Source organism: Garra rufa, chromosome 12, assembly GCF_049309525.1.
Source record: "Garra rufa chromosome 12, GarRuf1.0, whole genome shotgun sequence".
Classification (NCBI taxonomy): Eukaryota; Metazoa; Chordata; class Actinopteri; order Cypriniformes; family Cyprinidae; genus Garra; species Garra rufa.
Genome location: NC_133372.1, coordinates 37,955,820 through 37,975,956, shown reverse-complemented (window position 1 = coordinate 37,975,956; position 20,137 = coordinate 37,955,820). Strand labels below are relative to the sequence as shown.

At 35.4% G+C, this 20,137-nt stretch overlaps 1 protein-coding gene across 1 annotated transcript in view; it reads left to right on the top strand.

Annotated features, from left to right (window-relative positions):
- Window positions 1–20,137, top strand: part of magi3b (membrane associated guanylate kinase, WW and PDZ domain containing 3b) — a 170,968-nt gene that overhangs the window by 114,214 nt on the left and 36,617 nt on the right. The window contains exons 3-6 of the mRNA XM_073851243.1: window positions 7,515–7,634; window positions 14,102–14,312; window positions 14,979–14,980; window positions 18,423–18,600. Of these exons, the coding sequence (XP_073707344.1) occupies window positions 7,515–7,634; window positions 14,102–14,312; window positions 14,979–14,980; window positions 18,423–18,600 (511 nt within the window). The remainder of the gene's footprint in view (window positions 1–7,514; window positions 7,635–14,101; window positions 14,313–14,978; window positions 14,981–18,422; window positions 18,601–20,137) is intronic.

The following is a 20,137-nucleotide window of genomic DNA, read 5'->3' as shown; positions in this document are numbered from 1 at the left end:
TTTCCAGATTGAGCAAAAAACCTAGGACTAGTTCACAAAAGTAGTTTCTTTACATCATCTCAATCATTTAATTAACAGTTTGATTGACAGCAGTGGTTCTAGAGGCAAAGTTGCTCGGCATGAGGAAGTCTATCGTATGATATGAATATTGTGTGTATGTGTGAAAAACCGCACCATATACTGTACAATCACCAGGGGTCACCAATTACACCAGGGGTCTTCAACTTTCAACTTAATGAACCCTCCTCACCAGCCAAGGTCCAGACAATTATATATAAAAACAATTGATGGTTTTTGCCATTTACGCTTAAATTCTAGACTTACAGACCCTTACGAAATTATTCATACCCCTTCATTTTTTTCACGTTTTGTTATGTTGCTGCCTTATGTTAAACTACTATAAATTACTTTTTTTCCCACATCAATCTACACTCCCTACTCCATAATGGCAAAGCAAAAAATAGGTTTGTACAAATTTATTAAAAATAAAAAACTGAAAAGATCCTGTTGCATAAGTATTCATACCCTTTTCTGGGACACTCGATATTTAGCTCAGGAGCATTCATATTGCTTCTAGATGTTACTACACTTCGAGTGGAGTTAAACTGTGACAAATTCATTTGAATGAGTATGAGTATCAGAGCAAAAACCAAGTCCTGAGGTCAAGATAACCGCTTGTAGAGCTCTGTGACAGACTTGCGTTAAGGCAATGACCTAGGGAAGAGTTCAGAAAAAAATCTGTTGCATTGAAGGAAGATATTTTTTAAAACATAAACAATATTTACAATATTGCGATGTAACCCCAACGTAATGCCATTGTTTTTCACTGAATGAAGGTTTTATCTGTCTGCGTGCACGACTGCACCCAAACGCTGTCCTTGATGTGCTTGTAAATTGTAAATTTATTAAAAATTAGTGTTAGGTATTTATTTATTTCATATTTCATTATGTCCCTGGTTTATGCCATTGAAAAATGTGATATTTCCCTCCAGTGGACGTTTTATTTCAAATTTCTCACAGACCTTTAGGGCCGTGAGTCAAACTCGTTCTGATCGACCTCTGTTAACTTTGTCTAATAGGCGCTCAAACTTCATCGGCCAATGGGGGACATATTTTTAAAGATAGGCAAATGTCCTTATAGACATCCTTGTGGCACTATGGGCTGAGATCATGCGTACTGATTTTCACGACTTAGGATAAACGGTTGCATAGTTCTAAATGTTTTTTTATGTTTTTTTCCATCTTATAGCGCCACCAAGTGGCCAAGCGCCATAACTTTTTTCACATGACCTCAGATTCAGCTCTTACATATGCAGTGTGAGTTTAGTGAAGATATCTCATTCTGTTCGAAAGTTATAGCTGTTTTAATAAAGGCAGCCCTGCCCCTTTCTAACGTTTTGGCATCCCTTTGCAATGGAGAGTCGAAAGTTCAACTTTATTTGATAATTATTGATATTCACTCTCCAGAGAATCTTCCTGCACTGCTTTGGTTCTGATTGGGGAAAAAATGTTAAAATTGTTAAGATACAAAAAATCTGAGGTGTAATGACATAAGACACTTGAGCCTGCTACAAACAGTTTAGGAGTTATGAGCGATTTTATACTTTTGACCACTGTAGCGCCCCCGTCAGGCCGATTGGGGCGAGCTTTGGTGACGCTGTAGACCATGTGAGTACTACCATCCCTCCAAGTTTCAAGTCTCTACGACTTACGTTTTTATGTTTGGTCTGCATTATCAGTTTTACGATGATCCTTGGCCAATCTAACAATTACAATAGGTTTTTCAGCGCTACGCCCTTGAACCCCTAATAAAACGACAAAGAATTCCAACTGGATGCCAATTTAAGCATAGCATCCTCTTCTCTTGTCCTTAGGTCACTCTGTTCTTGGCCTAGTTACTCCCTCTCTTTTTCTCTCTTTACCTTAGACAGTAAATTATGGGAAGAGCCTGGGTAAAGAAGGGAAAAGAGTATAGGAAAAAGAGTTGGAGGAAGAGAGAGCCTCCGGTGTTTGCAGTCACAAAGCTGCTTTTTATGGAGCTATGAACAAAAGCTCTTAAAACCTCTCCTCTGACGGAGAGGAATAAAGAGCAGCCTAAGGTGCCACTCATATCCCTTCTCCACCAGAACGCTGCCGGAGCAGGTGCTCGCCCGGGGGATCTGCGGACCTCTTTTAGAACCGGCCTGTGATTAAACTGACTTCAGAGGCAGACGAAGATGTAACTGGCTGTTATTACGTAACCTGCTCACAACCTGCCGCATCAGTCTTTGTTTACAAGTCTTTGGGCGCACCAGAGTCTACATTGCGTCAGAGAGCTGTGAATGCTTTAGTTTCTACTAGGGGTGTAACGGTTTTCGGGTTAAAATTCAAACTGTACCATTCTCCACCCACGGTTCGGCACGCACTTGTTTCCAAATTAAATCTGACAACGCATCTGTAATATGGTTTTAGAAAAAATAACATTGCATAAAACAGACAGAGTTCGGCTAACGTATGTTTGTTGAACAAAATAATGTGGACAAGTCATTTATGCCATCATCACTCAGGTGTTAATTGCACACGCAGGTGATACCTGAACAGCATACGTTGCTATCTGTGCTGAAACTAAACTCATTTTAGTCTCGCCGGTTTAAACATGTGCTAGTGCAGGTTCAGACGTGAATAAAAAGTGCGCACAGTGAGATTTGTGTCATTTGTGTGTGCTCATTGGAAGCGTGCAAACCCGCGTCTCAGTATGAGATAGTTTTCAAGTCTTCTCCTGGAATGGACAAATTCAGACTAAAATTATGTCAACATGTTCATCTTGGTGAGTATCCTAGCAGACGTAGTTGGTTGAATATGTACAGGATGTGTGCATTGTCTTAAAGTGACAGCACATTTTTAATGTTAATTAAACAGCAAAAGACAAGAAAAATTACTAACTTCTCTTGATTGAATAGCTTTTGTCATTTTAATATGCAATGTTGTTTTACATTTGATTACTTTATTCAATTTCTGTACCTAAAAACTGTTAGTCCTTCCTAAAAATCTGAAAAGCACTGTTTATTTTATGTGTATCTTTGCTCTATTATATATATATATATATATATATATATATATATATATATATATATATATATATATATTTGTGCTGTTGTTTGTAGTTAGATTATTTGTTCTTTTTTTATTTTTTTATTTGACAACATAGTCCTTTTTCCCTGAACCGCTCTGAAACCGTGACTCTAAAACTGTGATACAAACCAAACTTCAAGTAATTTGAACCGTTACACCATTAGTTTCTACTGAGACAGTATGTAGTAAAGATGTAAAGCATCTGGAATAGTTTAACATACTCTGATATAGGCATTCTTTAAACAGTGAGTAATTTACTGTACTGTGATCCTTCACTTGTGATTTTACACTAACTTGGTTTTATCCTCTAGCAGACATAATTGGTTGAATGTACAGTATCAGTGTAGCGGATGTGTGCATTGTCTTAAAGTGGCAGCATGCTTTTAATGTTAATTGAACAGCAAAAGACAAGGAAATCACTCACTGCTCTTGATTAAATAGCTTTTGTAACTTTAATATGCAATGTTATTTTACATTTTATTACTTTATTTAATTTCTGTACCTAAAACTAATGCCTAAAAACCTGGAAAGCACTGTTGATTTTATTTGTATCTTTGCTCTGTTACATTTATTTGTGCTGTTGCGTGTAGTTAGATTATTTGTTCTTATTTTCTTTTTTATTTGACAATATAGTCTTTTTTCCCTGAACCATACTAAAGCCATGACTCTAAAACTGTGATACAAACTGAACTGTAAGTAATTTGAACTGTTACACCCTTGGTTTCTACTGAGACAGTATGTAATAAAGACATAAAGCATTTGGGGAAGAGGTGTTGCATTTTGCAAATGAAAATCCGGAATAGTTTAACATACTCTGATATAGGCATTTGCTAATCAATAAGTAATTTACTGTACTGTGATCATTCACTTCTGACTTTGTTTTATCCTCTAGCAGACATAGTTGGTTGAATATACAGTATTAGTGTACAGGATCCGTGCTTTGTCTTAAAGTGACAGCATGTTTTAATGTTAATTAAGCAACAAAAGACAAGGAAATCACTCACTGCTCTTGACTGAACAGCTTTTGTACCTTTAATATACAATGTTATTTTACATTTGATCACTTTATTCAATTTCTGTACCTAAAAGCTAATGTAAGACCTGCCTTAAAACCTGAAAAGCAGTGTTTATTTTATTTGTGACTTTGCTCTGTATTTATATTTGCTGTTGCTTGTAGTTACATTATTTGTTCTTATTTTTATATGACAGTATAGCCCTTTTCCCTGAATATAACACGTATGTGACTCTGAAACTGAACTGTAAGTAATTTGAACCATTACACCCTTAGTTTCTACTGAGACAGTATGTCATATAGACATAAAGTATTTGCGGAAGAGGTGTTACATTTTGCAAATGAAAATCTGGAATAGTGTAACACTCTGATATAGGTATTTGTTGAACAATGAGTCATTTACTGTACTGTGATCATTCACTTGTGATTTTAGTCACTTGGGACTTGGTTTTATTTAAATGTAATATTACATAATGTTAATGCATTATTATAAATTACATTGTATGTATATTTTATCAGTATTTTAATTTTTAGTGCTATTTAACATTTGGAAATTGGTCAGATTTTGTCTTTTTTTTTTTTTAAAGAAGTATCTTATGCTTACCAAGGCTTCATTATTATTTGATTAAAAATACAGCAAAACAGTAATTTTGTGAAATCAAATTTTTTTATTGTAATATATTTTAAAATATAATTTATTCCTGTGATGGCAAAACGACATTTTCAGCAATCCATCTGATATTGTGATTTGGTACTTAAGAAAAAAAATCATATTATTATTATCAATGTTGAAATTGACTGTGTTGCTTTATTTTATATGTGGAAAATAAACTGTTTTTTTTTCTAGGATTCTTTGATTAATTAGAAAGTTCATCTTTTGTAACACTATAAATGTCTTTTCTGTCACTTTTGATCAGTTTCATAAATCCTTGCTGAATAAAAACAATAATTTCCTCTACAAAAGCAAGATATGCAACAATATTCAATTACTGAATATGTAAATATGTATGAAAATCTGGAATCTAAGGGTTAAAAAAAATCTAAATATTGAGAAAATTGCCTTTAACGCTGTCCAAATGAAGTTCTTAGCAATGCATATTACTAATCAAAAATTAAATTTTGATATATTTGCGGTAGGAAATTTACAAAATATCATCATGGAATGTGATCTTTAATTATTAATATCCTAATGATTTATGGCATAAAAGACCCATACAATGTGCAGTATTGTTGGCTATTGCTACAAATATACATGTGCTACTTATGACTGGTTCCAGGGTCCCATATGATACTTGCAAATAATTTTCTTTCACATGAACTAGGAAAAGAATGTAGCTGTAAAAGTAGGAACATACCTTCTTCTCTATTCTCCTCCCTTCTTTATGATTATTTTATAGATCTTGAGCAAGTTAACCCCTTTTAACCTTGCCGGTGGACGTTCACATGTCTATAACCAGTGCCGTCGTTCCGGTTCCCTCTTCTTGTGGCATTTAAACAGTTGCTCTCTCAGGAAAATGTAAAGGAGCCCATTTTTAATATATTATTTGCTCTTAAGTTAGAGTCAAGTCTCTGCAGACACTTGACTCTGGCATTTCAGTTTGCTGGTTCTAATGTAAATGTCCTTCAAATGACAGTAGAGCCTGGTGGCATTTCCTAGCACACACACGAACAGAGCCGAGAAATGTCATCTTTTATTTTTGGCCTTTTATTCGCAAGAAATGCCACCCTCGGATGTCTCTTATGAGGATTTTGCTGCTAAACAACCCACCTCTGAAATTAGGTCCAAACGTGTACAGTTTATGTTTGATATTTTTCGAGCAAACACACTCACACAGGCTTAAACACACAGAATTAACATTTTTATCTTGGTTTAGGGGTAAAAAGCAGACATCCATTAATAGCGCACTCAAAATGCAAGTTCCGTCCTCATGTTCAAATCCAAAGGACTGTTTTTCACATTTAACTTTCACATTAAATCAGTTAATGGGATAGTTCACCCAAAAAATGAAAATTCTGTCATTAATTACTCACCTTCATGTTGTTCCAAGCTCCTAAGAACTTTGTTCATCTTTGGAACACAAATTAAGATATTTTTGACGAAACCCGAGAGCTTTCTGACACGGAAGAGAAGAAATTGTGGAATAAAGCCTTTTTTTTTTCTTTGCACACAAAAATATTCTAATAGCTATATAACATTACAGTTGAACCACTGATTTTATAAAAAATATCTTTATTTGTGTTTCCGAAGATGAACAAAGGTCTAATGGGTTTGAAACGACCTGAGGGTAAGTAATTAATGACAGATTTTTCATTTTTGGATGAACTATACCTTCAATTTTTGATGGTTTTATATTTTTGTCCCTTCTAAAGGTGAAGGACGAGGATGTAAAAAAGTTTGACTGAATTTCTAAGTGGACTTGAGAGAAAGTGACCCATTTAAACAGCTTGAAATACAGCCAGCGGAGGCTGTTTAGCTGTGCATTTTTATCGCTGGCAATAAACATAGGCATCAGCTTTTATTTCCCAGCTGTCAAGCAGTCTAAAAATAAACACGTTTTTGTTTTATTACTGAATTTGTTGAAGTTTGAAAGAAGAGTTAATTATGAATAATTCCCCTATAAGAATGAATAACTACTCTTTGATGTATATATCCTTTTATTCCCAGAATGCGATATGCTTTTAGAGCAGCTTGAACATACTGCAAAATATCTGCTTTTGTGTTCAACTGAAGAAAGTAAGCCATACAAGTTTGATACAACATTAGGATGAGTAAATGTTGACAGGGTTGAGCAACCAAAGAGTGAAAATATGGTATTTTTACCCTGCAGACACACACAGTTTTCAAAAGTGTTGAATGCTTTAGAGGCTGAATCTCATTTTACGCAGTCTGTGCACACTTTCCACCTCTATGTCACCGACTCCCTTGTGAATGGAGCAATCTGTGAATACACTATGCTTGAATAGCACTAAATAACACAATATTTCCTCTGATATGATGTAATATGTCCTTGTTCTACACCGCTTGACTAATAAGTACATCTCTCTCTCTGTGTTTCCAAACCATTTCCACAGGAATTATGTTAAAGCATGTGCTTTTTCATCTTTTAAAGCCTTGCGAATGGCCAGAACCGCCCCCCTTATTTTGGCTATCTTTCTATATAATGCATCCAGATTGTCAGTTCCAGATTCAAAAATCAGTTTCCAAATCTCATATATGGGAGATCAGCACTATTTACAGTTTTGAATGGAGTGCACTTGTTCTGAAATGCAGCCAGAGAATCCTATTTTAATTTTGCTCAATCTGAAAGTTTGCAGTGAAGGGGATTGTGGGTGTAGGATATTCTCACCAGAACTGGTTCACTGTCTCTAATTGTGTTTGTTTTACTGGAAGGTACCACCCGGCTGCCCAGAGATGGGGAGGTTCCAGGAGTGGACTATAATTTCATCAGCGTGGGGGATTTTCGCATTCTGGAAGAGAGTGGATTACTGCTGGAGAGCGGCACATATGATGGTATGAATCACTGTTTCTACACTGATATTCTTCATTCGAACTGACAATCATACGCCTTGTTGAGAAGAGGTGTGGTATTTCTTTTCTGTGTGAGCAGAATTATGATTTTCACCTGGCAGGTGAAATTCACATCGAATCCAATGAAGCTTTTCATTTATTCTACAGTAAGTTAAACCAAAACTTAAAGGGTTAGTTCACCCAAAAATGAAAATTAGCCGGTGATTTACTCCCCCATATGACTTCCTTCTTTTAGAAGAATCCAATTGGAGTTAGATGAAAAATTATCCTGGCATATCCAAGCTTTAGAATGGAATAGGCGAGTGTTTTTCTCTTCATCAGTCCAAAACAAGTCCAATAAAGTGCATCCATCCATAATAAAAAAGTTCCTCACACGGCTCTGGGGGGTGAATAAAGGCCTTCTGTAGCAAATTGATGTGTTTTTGTAAGAAAAATATCCACATTCAAAATGTAATAATCACTTTAATCTAGCTTGCGCCAACTTGCGGAAGCAGCTCCAGGCGGATGATGTCGGCATTGCACTTGCGCTGATGAGTCTCGTGAAAACCAACGTTTGTTTACAGGAGCGAGGAGCTTGGTTTATATCGAAATCCTCTAACATTTTCCTTTACAAATGCTCGTTTTGAACTTCTAATTCATTAGAGCAGTGAAGCTGCTTCCGGGTACAAGTTCCGAGTTTTTGGAGTTGGTGCAAGCTAGATTAAAGTGATTCTTATGTTTTGAATATGGATATTTTTCTTACCAAAACGCATCAATTCTCTACAGGAGGCCTTTATTTACCCCCTGGAGCTGTAGGGCGCACATTTTATTATGGATGGATGCACTTTATTGGACTTGTTTTGGACTGATGAAGAGAAACACCCATGTCATTCTAAAGCTTGGAAGTGCCAGGATAATTTTTTAATATAACTCTGATTGGATTTGTCTGAAAGAATGAAGTCATATACACCTAAGATGTCTGTAGGGTGAGTAAATCATAGGCTAATTTTAATTTTTGGGTGAACTAACCCTTCAAACACTGATATTCCTGGAAACAGACCTAGTGTTAGGATCCAATAGTCATGTTGTTTACTTGACTGAAGTAAAATCTGTCCCCAACACCTCCTGGCCTTTATCCTGTCCAAAATTCCATGACAGTGCAGCCTGAAAAATGAGCTATGGATTTAGTCTCCAAATCTTACAGGCAGTGTGTCAGTTAGCACAGGTTTACACCATGCAAACATGCTTTGCACAGCTTGAGATAAACCATGGAAAAAGGACACATACGGACGGCGAAAATGGCAGTCTGTTTCCTGTAATTGCACTTTCTTACAAATGGAGTGCCAAATATTTTTCTCAACAAACATTCTATGAAAGAAGCTGTTTAACTTTCAGAAAATTTGCTGTATTTAGCTACTTTTTATGCTAAGTTAATTAGTCAATATTTAAACTTGTGTGTCTGTGTGTGTATACTGTATATATATATATATATATATATATATATATATATATATATATATATATATATATATATACTCTCAGAAAAAAGTACAAAAGCTGTACTGTTTACTGTAGGTACTAATATGTGCACTTAAAAGAGTAATTCAATCCCAGAACAAAAAATTACAGATAGTACAGATAGTACTCACCCCCTTGTCATCAAAGATGTTAATGTCTTTCTTTCTTTCTTTCTTTCTTTCTTTCTTTCTTTCTTTCTTTCTTTCTTTCTTTCTTTCTTTCTTTCTTTCTTCAGTCCTAAAGAAATTATGTTTTTTGAGGAAAACATTTCAGGATATTTCTTCATATAGTGGACTTCTATGTACCCATGTGTTTGAACTTCCAAAATGCAGTTTAAATGCTGCTTCAAAGGGCTGTAAATGATCCCTGCTGAGGAATTATCTAGCGAAATTATCTGTCATTTTCTAAAAAAACATTTATATACTTTTTAACCTCAAATGCTTGTCTTGTCTAGCTCTGCCATGTGAATGCATACTCTTGTGTAATCCAGGTCAATACAGTTTGTGCATAATTATAATTTAGTGCCCATTTGTTATTTTTTTTAATAATGTGCACACTGTTCATGGTGTGTAAACATATGTAAACATACATTATGTACAAAATGTGTCTACACACACATGCACTGCCATTGATGCCAGAATTGTTGTATTCTTTTATTTAGATGGAAGGCATTAAATTGATAAAAATTGGCAGAAATAATCATTTATTATTTAATCATTTATAGTAATTTCTACTTCAAATAAATGTTGTTCTTTTGAACTTTCTATTCATCAAAGCATCCTGAAAAAAGTATTGCTATTCCACATAAATATTAAGTAGCCCAACTGTTTTCAACATTGCTAATAAAAATGAAATCATATTAGCATATTAGACTGATTTCTGAAATCTGATCCTGTGACACTGAAGACTCTGAAAATATAGCTTTGTCTTCAGATTTAAAAATATATTCAAATATAAAAGAGTTGTTTTAAATTGTAATGTTCTTTCATATATTATTAATATTATTTTTGATCAAATAAATGCACAGGCACAAGAGACTTTTTTCAAGAACATGAAAAATCTTTTTAATGCAGCTATATATAATTTACTTTCAGAGCACTTTCTTTTTCCTTCATTAATGAAACACAAAAAGCGTCATGTATTTGTTCTCCCCTCTGCAGTCTGGTAAGTTTGGATGTCTCTGTCCTGAGAGACAGATAGCGTGCCAGGCGAGTGCATTGACTGTGGCCCCACGTCGACAGTGGGGCCGGACTCATGCCAGGCAAAGCCTGCTGGGACAGAAAGCCATGCCAGTAGGAAATGCCCATATGTGCTCTGCTCTCGAAGAGAGAGATGTTCTGATCCTAAGACACACACACACATGCTAACACACAGACGTACACTAATCCCAGCAGAATGTTTCTTAAAGGAATAGTTCACCATCAGGAAGTCGCAATCTGCCTTTACAATATATTAAATGGAATTATATGACATTTTACCCTTGATGCGGCATTATATAGATTTACGACATTCAATGTCTGTGTGGTTATGCTTGAGCAACAGCAAACAGATGCTAGGCATTTCTGATTCCCTCATTCCAGTAGTGTGGATAAATTTACAACCCTCAAGGCAGCTTTTAATGTAATCCTGTCTAAGCAAGCTTGGATGAATTAAGAGTTGATCCTGATCAATAAAGATTTAGCGCTCGTTGAAAGCACACAGGCATAAAGAATCTCAATGGGGGCGATCTGTAAACATGAATAGACTGTGGGACAATTCACTGTACTTACTGCCTGCTGAGTCATGTATCAACATCATTTTTAGTCCAATACATGGATAGATGTCCTGTGCTCACTTGGAATAATTCTCAGTGAATGACAGGGTAAAACAAAGATAATCTTTGATTCTGTAAATACATAATAGAGGTAAATATATTTTGGATAAAGAAATGTATATTTTTAGGGCTGTCAAGTTGTTTGAATGGTTAATATTTACAGTTATACACTACAAGTCAAATGTTTTTGAACAGTAAGATTTTTTATGTTTGTAAAGAATTATCTTCTGTTCACCAAGCCTGCATTTATTTAATCCAAAATACAGTTAAAACAATAATCGTATGAAAAAATAAGTAAAATAACGGCTTTTTATTTAAATATATTTTAAAATTAGTTTATTCTTTACTCTTCAGTGTCACATGATCCTTAGAAATCATTCTAATATGCTCATTTGCTGTTCAAAAAACATTTGTTATTATTATTATTATCATCAATATTTAAAACAGTTGAGTACATTTTTTTCAGGATTCTTTTATGAGTAGAAAGATCCAAAGATCAGATTTTAAATAGTAAAAATATTTCAAAATTGTACTGTTTTTGCTGTATTTTGATCAAATAAATGCAGGCTTGGTGAGCAGAAGAGACTTCTTTAAAAACATTACAAATTTTACTGTTCAAAAACTTTTGACTGGTAGTGTACATGCTGTCTGGATGAATTTAAAATAATAATAATAATAATAATAATAATAAAATATCAAAAAAAAAATATATATATTTTTTTTTTCAATAATGAAACAAGATGTGAGTTTATCTGTACTTCAGAAATCAGATATTCACAATCCCAAATACATATTCTTTTTTTCTGGCTTTGCTAGTACTATACATTTTATAAAATGTAGACAATATGGTTACTACTTTGGACCTCTTATGTTGTGTAAAGCCCACAAATCTCTGCAATCTGTCCACATTCCATCATTTGATCCATTTTGATGTTATAGCTGTGCTTTATATGAACCAAAATGTTTTTGACAACATTAAGAGAACGCTGGGACAACGTTTCCCTCGTTGTGGGATTATACAGCTCTCTGCAGATTACTGGCAACAGATGACGCTTTAAATCTGCTCTGATACTAAGTGTAGCACATACCTTCTGATTCTGTCATGGTTAGCTGAGTGCATATGTGGTGATTAGAGTTACAGCATCATGCGACGGCTCTAATTAGCCAGGCACTTACCTAGCATTTATTTCAACCCATGTTGTATATAATAAAGAGTTGCGTTAGCAGTGTGTATTTCACAGTAATTGCAGGTAAAGAGAAATTGATCAGTATACTAAACTAATTGAATGTACTGTCTCTTTAAGAAGGGTACATTCTTCTGTTGCAGTTTCCAAATAGTATGGAAAGTCTCTTATGTCCCCCAAGGCTACATGAATTGATTACAGTAATATTGCACTGTAAAAAACAATTAGTTGAGTCAACTTAAAATAAGTTGTTAACTGGTTGCCTTAAAATTTTCAGTCAATTAAAAAAAGTGACAACTTAGATATTTTGGTTAATTCAACTTAAAATTTCAAGGCAGCTGGGTAACTTACCCAGCTTTTAAGTTTAATTCTTTAAGTCAACTTAAATATTTAAATTATCACTTAGTACAACTTAGCATTTCAAGTTGACTAAACTTATTTGAGTTGACTGAACAAATTATTATAAGTTGACTCAACAAATTGTTTTTTTGTTTTTTTTTACAGTGTGTGAAATATGATCATCTCTATTAGAATATATTTTAAAATGTAATTTAATCTGTGATGGCAAAGCATCATTACTCCAGTCTTCAGTGTCACATGATCCTTCAGAAATTATTCTAATATGATGATTTACTGCACAATAAACATTTCTTACTTGAAAACACAGAGTTGTGCTGCTTCATAGGTTTACTTGCCCCTTCATGTCACATTAACAAGGTCAAACTGTGCTTAGTTGATTTAATTACAATAAGTACAAGCATCCTTCCCTATCCAACTGCACAGCTCTTCACCAGAATAAGCTGCAAACTAGACCGGAATTTATGTCGATATTCAAATGCCTGTCTCAGTGAGACTGTACTCTTGGAAGCGTGGCGTTTTTGCATGATGACGCACAAAATGTATAACAAATGTTACGGTAGCAGCACAAAAAGTTTCCTTACACTGTGTGACGCTGGATAGCAAGAGATCTCATTTGTATAATGAAGAGAGACAGAGGGATAGAGTGAATATTCATCACTGCATATTCATGAGAGGTGAGCGATGTTGTCAACAGTAGTTAATTGCTTGTGAAAAAGCCTATTCCCACATGGTTTCAGTTTCTATTTGCTAATTAAACTCTTTAGAATTTACAATCTAAAAAGGAGAGGATTAATCTTTCGACTGATTACAAGGATTATATTTTACATTGGCAAAAGATGAAAATGTGACCTTAAAAAGTTGTTTTTTTTAACTTACGCAGACGTTAATGATGTCTAGGGGCAGCATATTTATTTTCAGGATGAAGAGAGCGAACAAACAAAACAACAAATTTGGATAATTTAAATTAATCTGCGTATAATTGGTGAAGGTTGAACGCTTGATTTGAAAAAATGTCTTTCCATTGGTTGAATCTAATCACACTGAAAGTGATTTCTTTAGTCTTACATCAAGGGGGAATAATGAAGCGCAACTCTTCAATCCATATAAACACACACACATTGACATGTACCACCAAATTAGAAATTCATTTGAATACATTATGCTCCTCCACTGATTGGCTGTACCATTGTTTCTGATGCATATTAATGAACAGATTTTTGCATGAGAAGATAGTGGGGAAAGTTTCATTACTGAATCCAGTGGTGAGTGTAATTACTTTCAAGGCACCACCGAATGGAAAGTGTATAACATTTCACGCTGCATATTGGATAGTCGACGCCTAGATCTCCGTTTTTGAGCAAGCTGGAACTGAGGAAGAAAGCGAAGGTAGCGATAAAGAGATAAATTGCAGGCAGCTCCTGTCTCTGTGTTATAGAATCAGCTGTTTCATCAAGGGTTTGTGGCTTGTTAAATCAAAGCTAGTGTAGCAAAAACGTTGAATAATACTTCTAAAGCATCTACTTTTATGACTTATTCAAAGGTATCGTAAATCCAGAGTTTTTTTATTTAAGCTAGGCACTGTTCACTTTTTTCAGGTAACTTTTATGGCACTCCCAAACCTCCTGCGGAGCCCAACTTGGTTCAGCCTGACCTGGTCGACCAGGTTTTGTTTGAGGAGGATTATGGCACCGAAGTCCAACGAAAGCGAACAACCTCTGTCAGCAAGATGGACCGCAAGGACAGTGTGGTCCCTGAGGAGGAAGAGGATGAAGAGCGGCCACAGCTCCCAAACGGCATCCCAGGTCAGTAGACAGACTTCAATGCGTGTGTGCTTTCGTTAACCGAAACGTGTACGATTGCAGTCTAAAAATTCCCTCCCATATTGACAGAAACTGTGCTTCATTAAAAAGTTTTGTCAAAACTTGCAATATACATCAATGTTATTTTAGTATTATTTATATAGTATGTATTACAGGGGTGTTTCCTCTGAGGATCCTCAAAATATGAGAAAAAACATTTTTTTTATTTTAGTACTTCAGCTTAAATGTATTTAGCCAAATCAACATTTCTTATTTTTATGTTTTTTTTTTTTAAGTTTAAGCTTTTCATCTAATATTTATATTTAAATAATTTAATTAAAAAATATATATTATACTAAAACTTTAACCCCTGGTTTCACAGACAAGGCTTAAGCCTAGTCCTAGACTAAAATGCAAGTTTGAGGTGTTTCAACTGAAAGAAACTTGTACTGACTGATCTTAAAATATATCAGTGCCTTTGTTTTGTCTTAAGATGCACACCAGTAATGTTTTTTTAAGGCACTATGGTCTAATCCTGGCTTAGGCTAAGCCCTAGTAATTTTACTAAAATGTAAGTTTGAGTAACTTTACAAAATGTTTAAGTTTTAGCAATTTTTTTTGCTTTTTTATATTCCTATTTAGCTTTAATTAATTATTTTTATTTCAGTTTTAGTAGTCATTTTAATACTTCATCTTAAATGTATCTATTTTAGACTTTTTTAAGCTTTTTAATCTAATATTTATATTTAAATGATGTAATAAAAATGTTAATTTAACTTCAGTTGCTGTGCTTTCATCAGTTCTATATTAGTAGTCAAACTGCAGAACTGCGACCCGAAATTTCTGCAACTGTCAGAATTTCATCGGAGGTTAAGATTCACCGCGAAGGCAATTAATTGGCCGTTGGGGAGCACGTCAAATGAAGTGATCAAAGGCTGCCGATTTTGCCCCACAAGAAAGAAGTCTTTAATATTCCTGAAATTTGTCTCAGACAGCAAATCTTTGCCAAAATCACAGCGTGCTCGAGGCTTTAACCTGCAGTCTGCTTCGCTCATGTGCGAGTGATCAGTCTGAGGCCTTACATGATCTCTCTGAGAAGAAGAACCCCGTCCTTTGCTCAAGGAGATATCAGCACCGAGAGGCAAGCTTTGCTTAAAAAAGAGCCAAACCCCCTGCTCACATGCTCTCATTAGTTCACAGTATAACCTTATAATCCTTTTGAGATCAGCAGTTGTGCTTTCAAGGCTCCAGGCCTAAAATTTATGCTCTATTTGTATACTGCAGTACTTCAGAGTAGCGTTTGGCAAGCGAGTCACATTGCTCCATAATGGCTTATTTAATGCGTGGAGGATTTGTGTCCGTGACCCTGGTGTCGATCAGCTTTAAACATAAATGAGCTGTTTAGATGTTTACGGAGCTTTAACTTTTAACCCTAGCTTTTGACTTTAAACAGTGTAAGCTTCAAGTGTCCCCAGGAGGAACCAAGCTTATATCCTCAGGATTTTTCACCTTAAATGATGTATGTTTCATGTAATGTTCTTATATAATGCTTATGTTTGTGTGTAGGCTGTGTGGGATATATAGGTGTATGTAACTTAATAAAAGAAACGTGATTTCGAAATTTCAGGCCTTGAGTTTTACCAACAGAAAGTTGGTATCTTTTCTGAACTCATCCTTATAGTAAACGCTTCAAAAAGACTCTTGACACAGTTGTTTCCCGCAATATATTGGTATTAATTAAAAGCTGTTGTGTTTGTATAGTCATGTTTGACTACTGGGACTGTTGAGGTCTTCCCTTCCAGCCTTGGCATAAGCTAGTGGAGAGGGAATAGTTGTTGAATATTCGCTGAAGTAAGTAATCCCTTGGCTCATGTTAAAAGAGACGTTTAATGGGGAGTGTCCTTGCCGCAGAATAGTGTCATATTTGCTTTAAAGGCTTCTGCCACTTCAAGTGTGTTTAAAGAGAGAGAAAATGGCAGCGAATTAGTTATCGTCCATGCACACGCATACTTACTGCTGTTACGTACAAACACGGACAGCTGCTGTTACCACAGGCTTTTCTTCCTGTGCTGCAGTGTTGCGGAAATAAAGTACAATGCTGTTGCATTTTTTTTTTTGTTTAACTGTAGTCATATTATTGCATAGAAATATGTACATTTACTCAAAATATTTAGATTTTGGAAGTGTAGAGCTGTGTGATAATGCTGTTTACATTTTGCGTCGATGTAGATAATCATCATTTATTTATTACGCAATTTGCTATATAGTTTATATTGCTTTACATGAGTATACTGTAAGTATGTGGGATGTACTGTATATCCAACGTGTGATAATATAATCTTTTGACATTTACAGTGCTTTGCAAAAGTATTCATACCCCTTAATTCTTTTCACATTTTGTTATGCTGCTGCCTTATGTTTGAAATTACTTTTTTCCCACATCAGTCTACACTCCATACTCGATAATGGCAACGCAAAAAACAGGGTTTTTTAACAGCTTTGCAAATTTATTAAAAATAAAATACTGAAATGATTCCATTGCATATGTATTAATAGTCTTTTCTGGGACAGTTGAAATTGAGTTTAGGAGCATTCATATTGCTTGTAGATGTTACTACACTTCGAGTGGAGTTAACCTGTGGCAAATTCAGTTGAATGGGTATGATCTGGAAAGGCACACATGTCTTATAAAAGGTCTAACAGCTGAAAATGCATATCGGAGCAAAAACCAAGCCCTGAGGTTAAAAAAACTGCCTGTAGAGCTCAGAGACAGGATTGTGTCAAGACACATATCTGGGGAAGAGTTAAGAAAAAATTCTACTGCATTGAAGGTTCACAGAAGCATGTAGACTCTTACCCTTAATGGAAGAAGTTTGAAACAACCAGGACTTTACCTAGAGCTGGCCTCCTGGCCAAACTGAGCAACTGATAGAGAAGGGCTTTGGTTAAACTGATGACCAAGAACCTGATGGTCACTCTAGTTGAGCTCTATGATCATATGTGGAGAAAGGAGAAACCTACAAAAGGACAAACATCACTGCAACACTCCACCGATCTGAGCTTTATGGCAGTGTGGCCAAACTCAATCCTCTCCTCAGTGAAGACACATGAAAAAAAAAGCACCTGAAGGACCCTCAGACTGTGAGAAACAGGATTCAATTCCAAGCATTATGTTTGAAGGAAACCAGGCAATACTCATCACCTGCAGAGTACCATCCCAAAAGTAAAGTGTGCTTTTTTTTCAGTAGACGGGACTGAGAGACTCATCAGAATAGAAGGAAAGCTCAACACAGCAAAATATAGAGATAGCCTCAATGATAACCTAGTCCAGAGCATTCAGAACCTCAGGCTGGACAGAAGCCTTCCAACAGAACAATGATCCTAAACACAAAGCAAGAGTGGCTTATAGACAACTCTGTGAATGTCCTTGAGTTGCCCAGCCAGAGCCTGGGCTTGAACCCAATCAAATATTTCTGGAGAAACCTGAAAATATGCATCTGCCCCATCCAACCTGACAAAGCTTGAGAGGTGAAGAGGTGAGGAGAAAAATGGCAGATAACTGTCATATGCTGATGTGCTGAACAGCTGAAAAGGTGCTTCAGCTAAGGGTATGAATACTTATGCAATGTACTTATTGCAGGTTTTTTATTTATAATAAATTTACAAAGTTGTGACAGTTCTGTTTTTGCTATGACATTATGGTGTATGGAGTGTTGATCGATGTGAAAAAAAATAAATAAAAATTTAAAGCAGTTTAACATAAGGCAGCAACATAAAATGTGAAAAAAAAACGAAGGGGTATGAATACTTTTGCAAGGCCCTGTATAACATTATAACAAGCGAATTGCTATATAGTAGTAGCACGGGGTTCACGTTTATATATTATACACCATATGCTATACAGTATTGTAATGCAAAAATGAACACATGTAGCATTAATTTGTGTTAATAATTAAATTATGTCATTAAATTTTGCTATATATAGGCTACTTATTCTATATATACCTGAAACAGGAAAACATCTTGCTTGCACACCATCCTGCTTTGACATGCAAATCATTCTCCTGCGTTAGTTTTGCATTGTTTTTTATCTTCTTTCCTTCTGCAGAGAGGACAGAGGAGTGGAGGAAAGCGGTGCCCAGCTACACTCAGTCGAGTGGCGGAGGCAGCGCAGGTGGCAGTGGGACACTAGAAATCCGCACCTGGAGCTCTTTAGCCAGAGACGACGGCTTGGAGCCCCTGCCGTACAACTGGGAAATGGCCTACACAGAAACGGGCATGGTCTACTTCATAGAGTAAGTGTGTGTGGCCGTCAGAGGAGAGATTTAGACGTTAATAACTGCATGAGGTCTGCTGCTGCTGTACTCATAAATTTCGGGTCACCTTCTGGTTTTATGGTCCGTTCATAAATAATAACTTCTGTTCATAGTGTTGGGAATATGGATGTATTAGAAAAAAACGTAGAAAAGTGCAGTTATATTAAAGACGTCACTGTTATTACATGTGCATATTCAAACTTGTTGCATCACTTTCAGTTACAAAATACTATTTGTGACCCTGGATCACAAAACCAGTCATAAGTAGCATGTGTATATTTGTAGCAATAGCCAACAATACATTGCATGGGTCAAAATTTTTCTTTTATGCAAAAAATCATTAGGATATTAAGTAAAGATTATGTTTTATGAAGACATTTTATAAATTTTCTACCGTAAATATATCAAAACTATTTTTTTTTTGTAATATGCATTGCTAAGAACTTTATTTGGACAACTTTAAAGGCAATTTTCTCAATATTTTTTTTTTTTGCAACCTCAGATTCCAGATTTTCAAATAGTTGTATCTATATCTAAATAGTGTCCTATCATAACAAACCATACATCAATGGAAAGCTTATTTGTTCAACTTTTATAAAAAACAAAAACAAAAAAACCCTAGACTATAAATACATACTAAAGCTGCTGCTGAAATTGGTCACTTTTTTTATAGAATTAATATTTTCTGTTCTGTGAATGGCACTTAGTGCATTATATAGTGGATAGGGAATGATTCAGACAGTGTAAATATGCTTCCATTGTGGTGAAATAAGTGAAATAAGTTTTTACACTGTGTCATGCGAACCGCCGCAGCGCACACACAGTCTGCTTTGTCTAGAGGCACGATAGCACAGAACAGATCATATGTGCAATTCGGCGCAGACCATAAGCCGTATCAGACCCATTTGAATTCTACATAGAATGGAATATTTAATAGCGATATGGATGAGATTGTGGCTGCCATACCCTGCCAAATGTGGCTTTACCAAGCTCAAAGGCTATGGCCCAAGCTGTGATATAGACAAAACGCTATTGGCTATTTAAAAAAGTGTGCGGTTGCCAGATATCAAGAATTCAATTCCCCAAATCTGAGCTTCCTTCATGCAGTCCCACCCTGTTTTCCTGTTTCAGTTGAAATTACATCAACATATTAAATAATGCTGCATGTTTCAAAGCACTTCAGTGGACCTTTAACAGAGAAGCTCTGATTTGAGGATTTGAACTCTTCATATCTGGCAACCGCACACTTGAAATCTCATACAGCAGAGGCGTGTACAATAGTCCAATTATATTTTGTCTCCTTTTTATTTTTTTATTTTATTTTTTTAAATATGTTTAGTTAGGATCATCATTAGGATATAACATTTTTTGTACATTTCCTACCGTAAATATATAAAAACCTAATTTTTGATTAGTCATATGCATTGCTGAGAACTTCATTTGGACAACATTAAAGGTGATTTTCTCAATATTTACTTTTTTTTGCACCCTCAGATTCCAGATTTTCAAACCATTT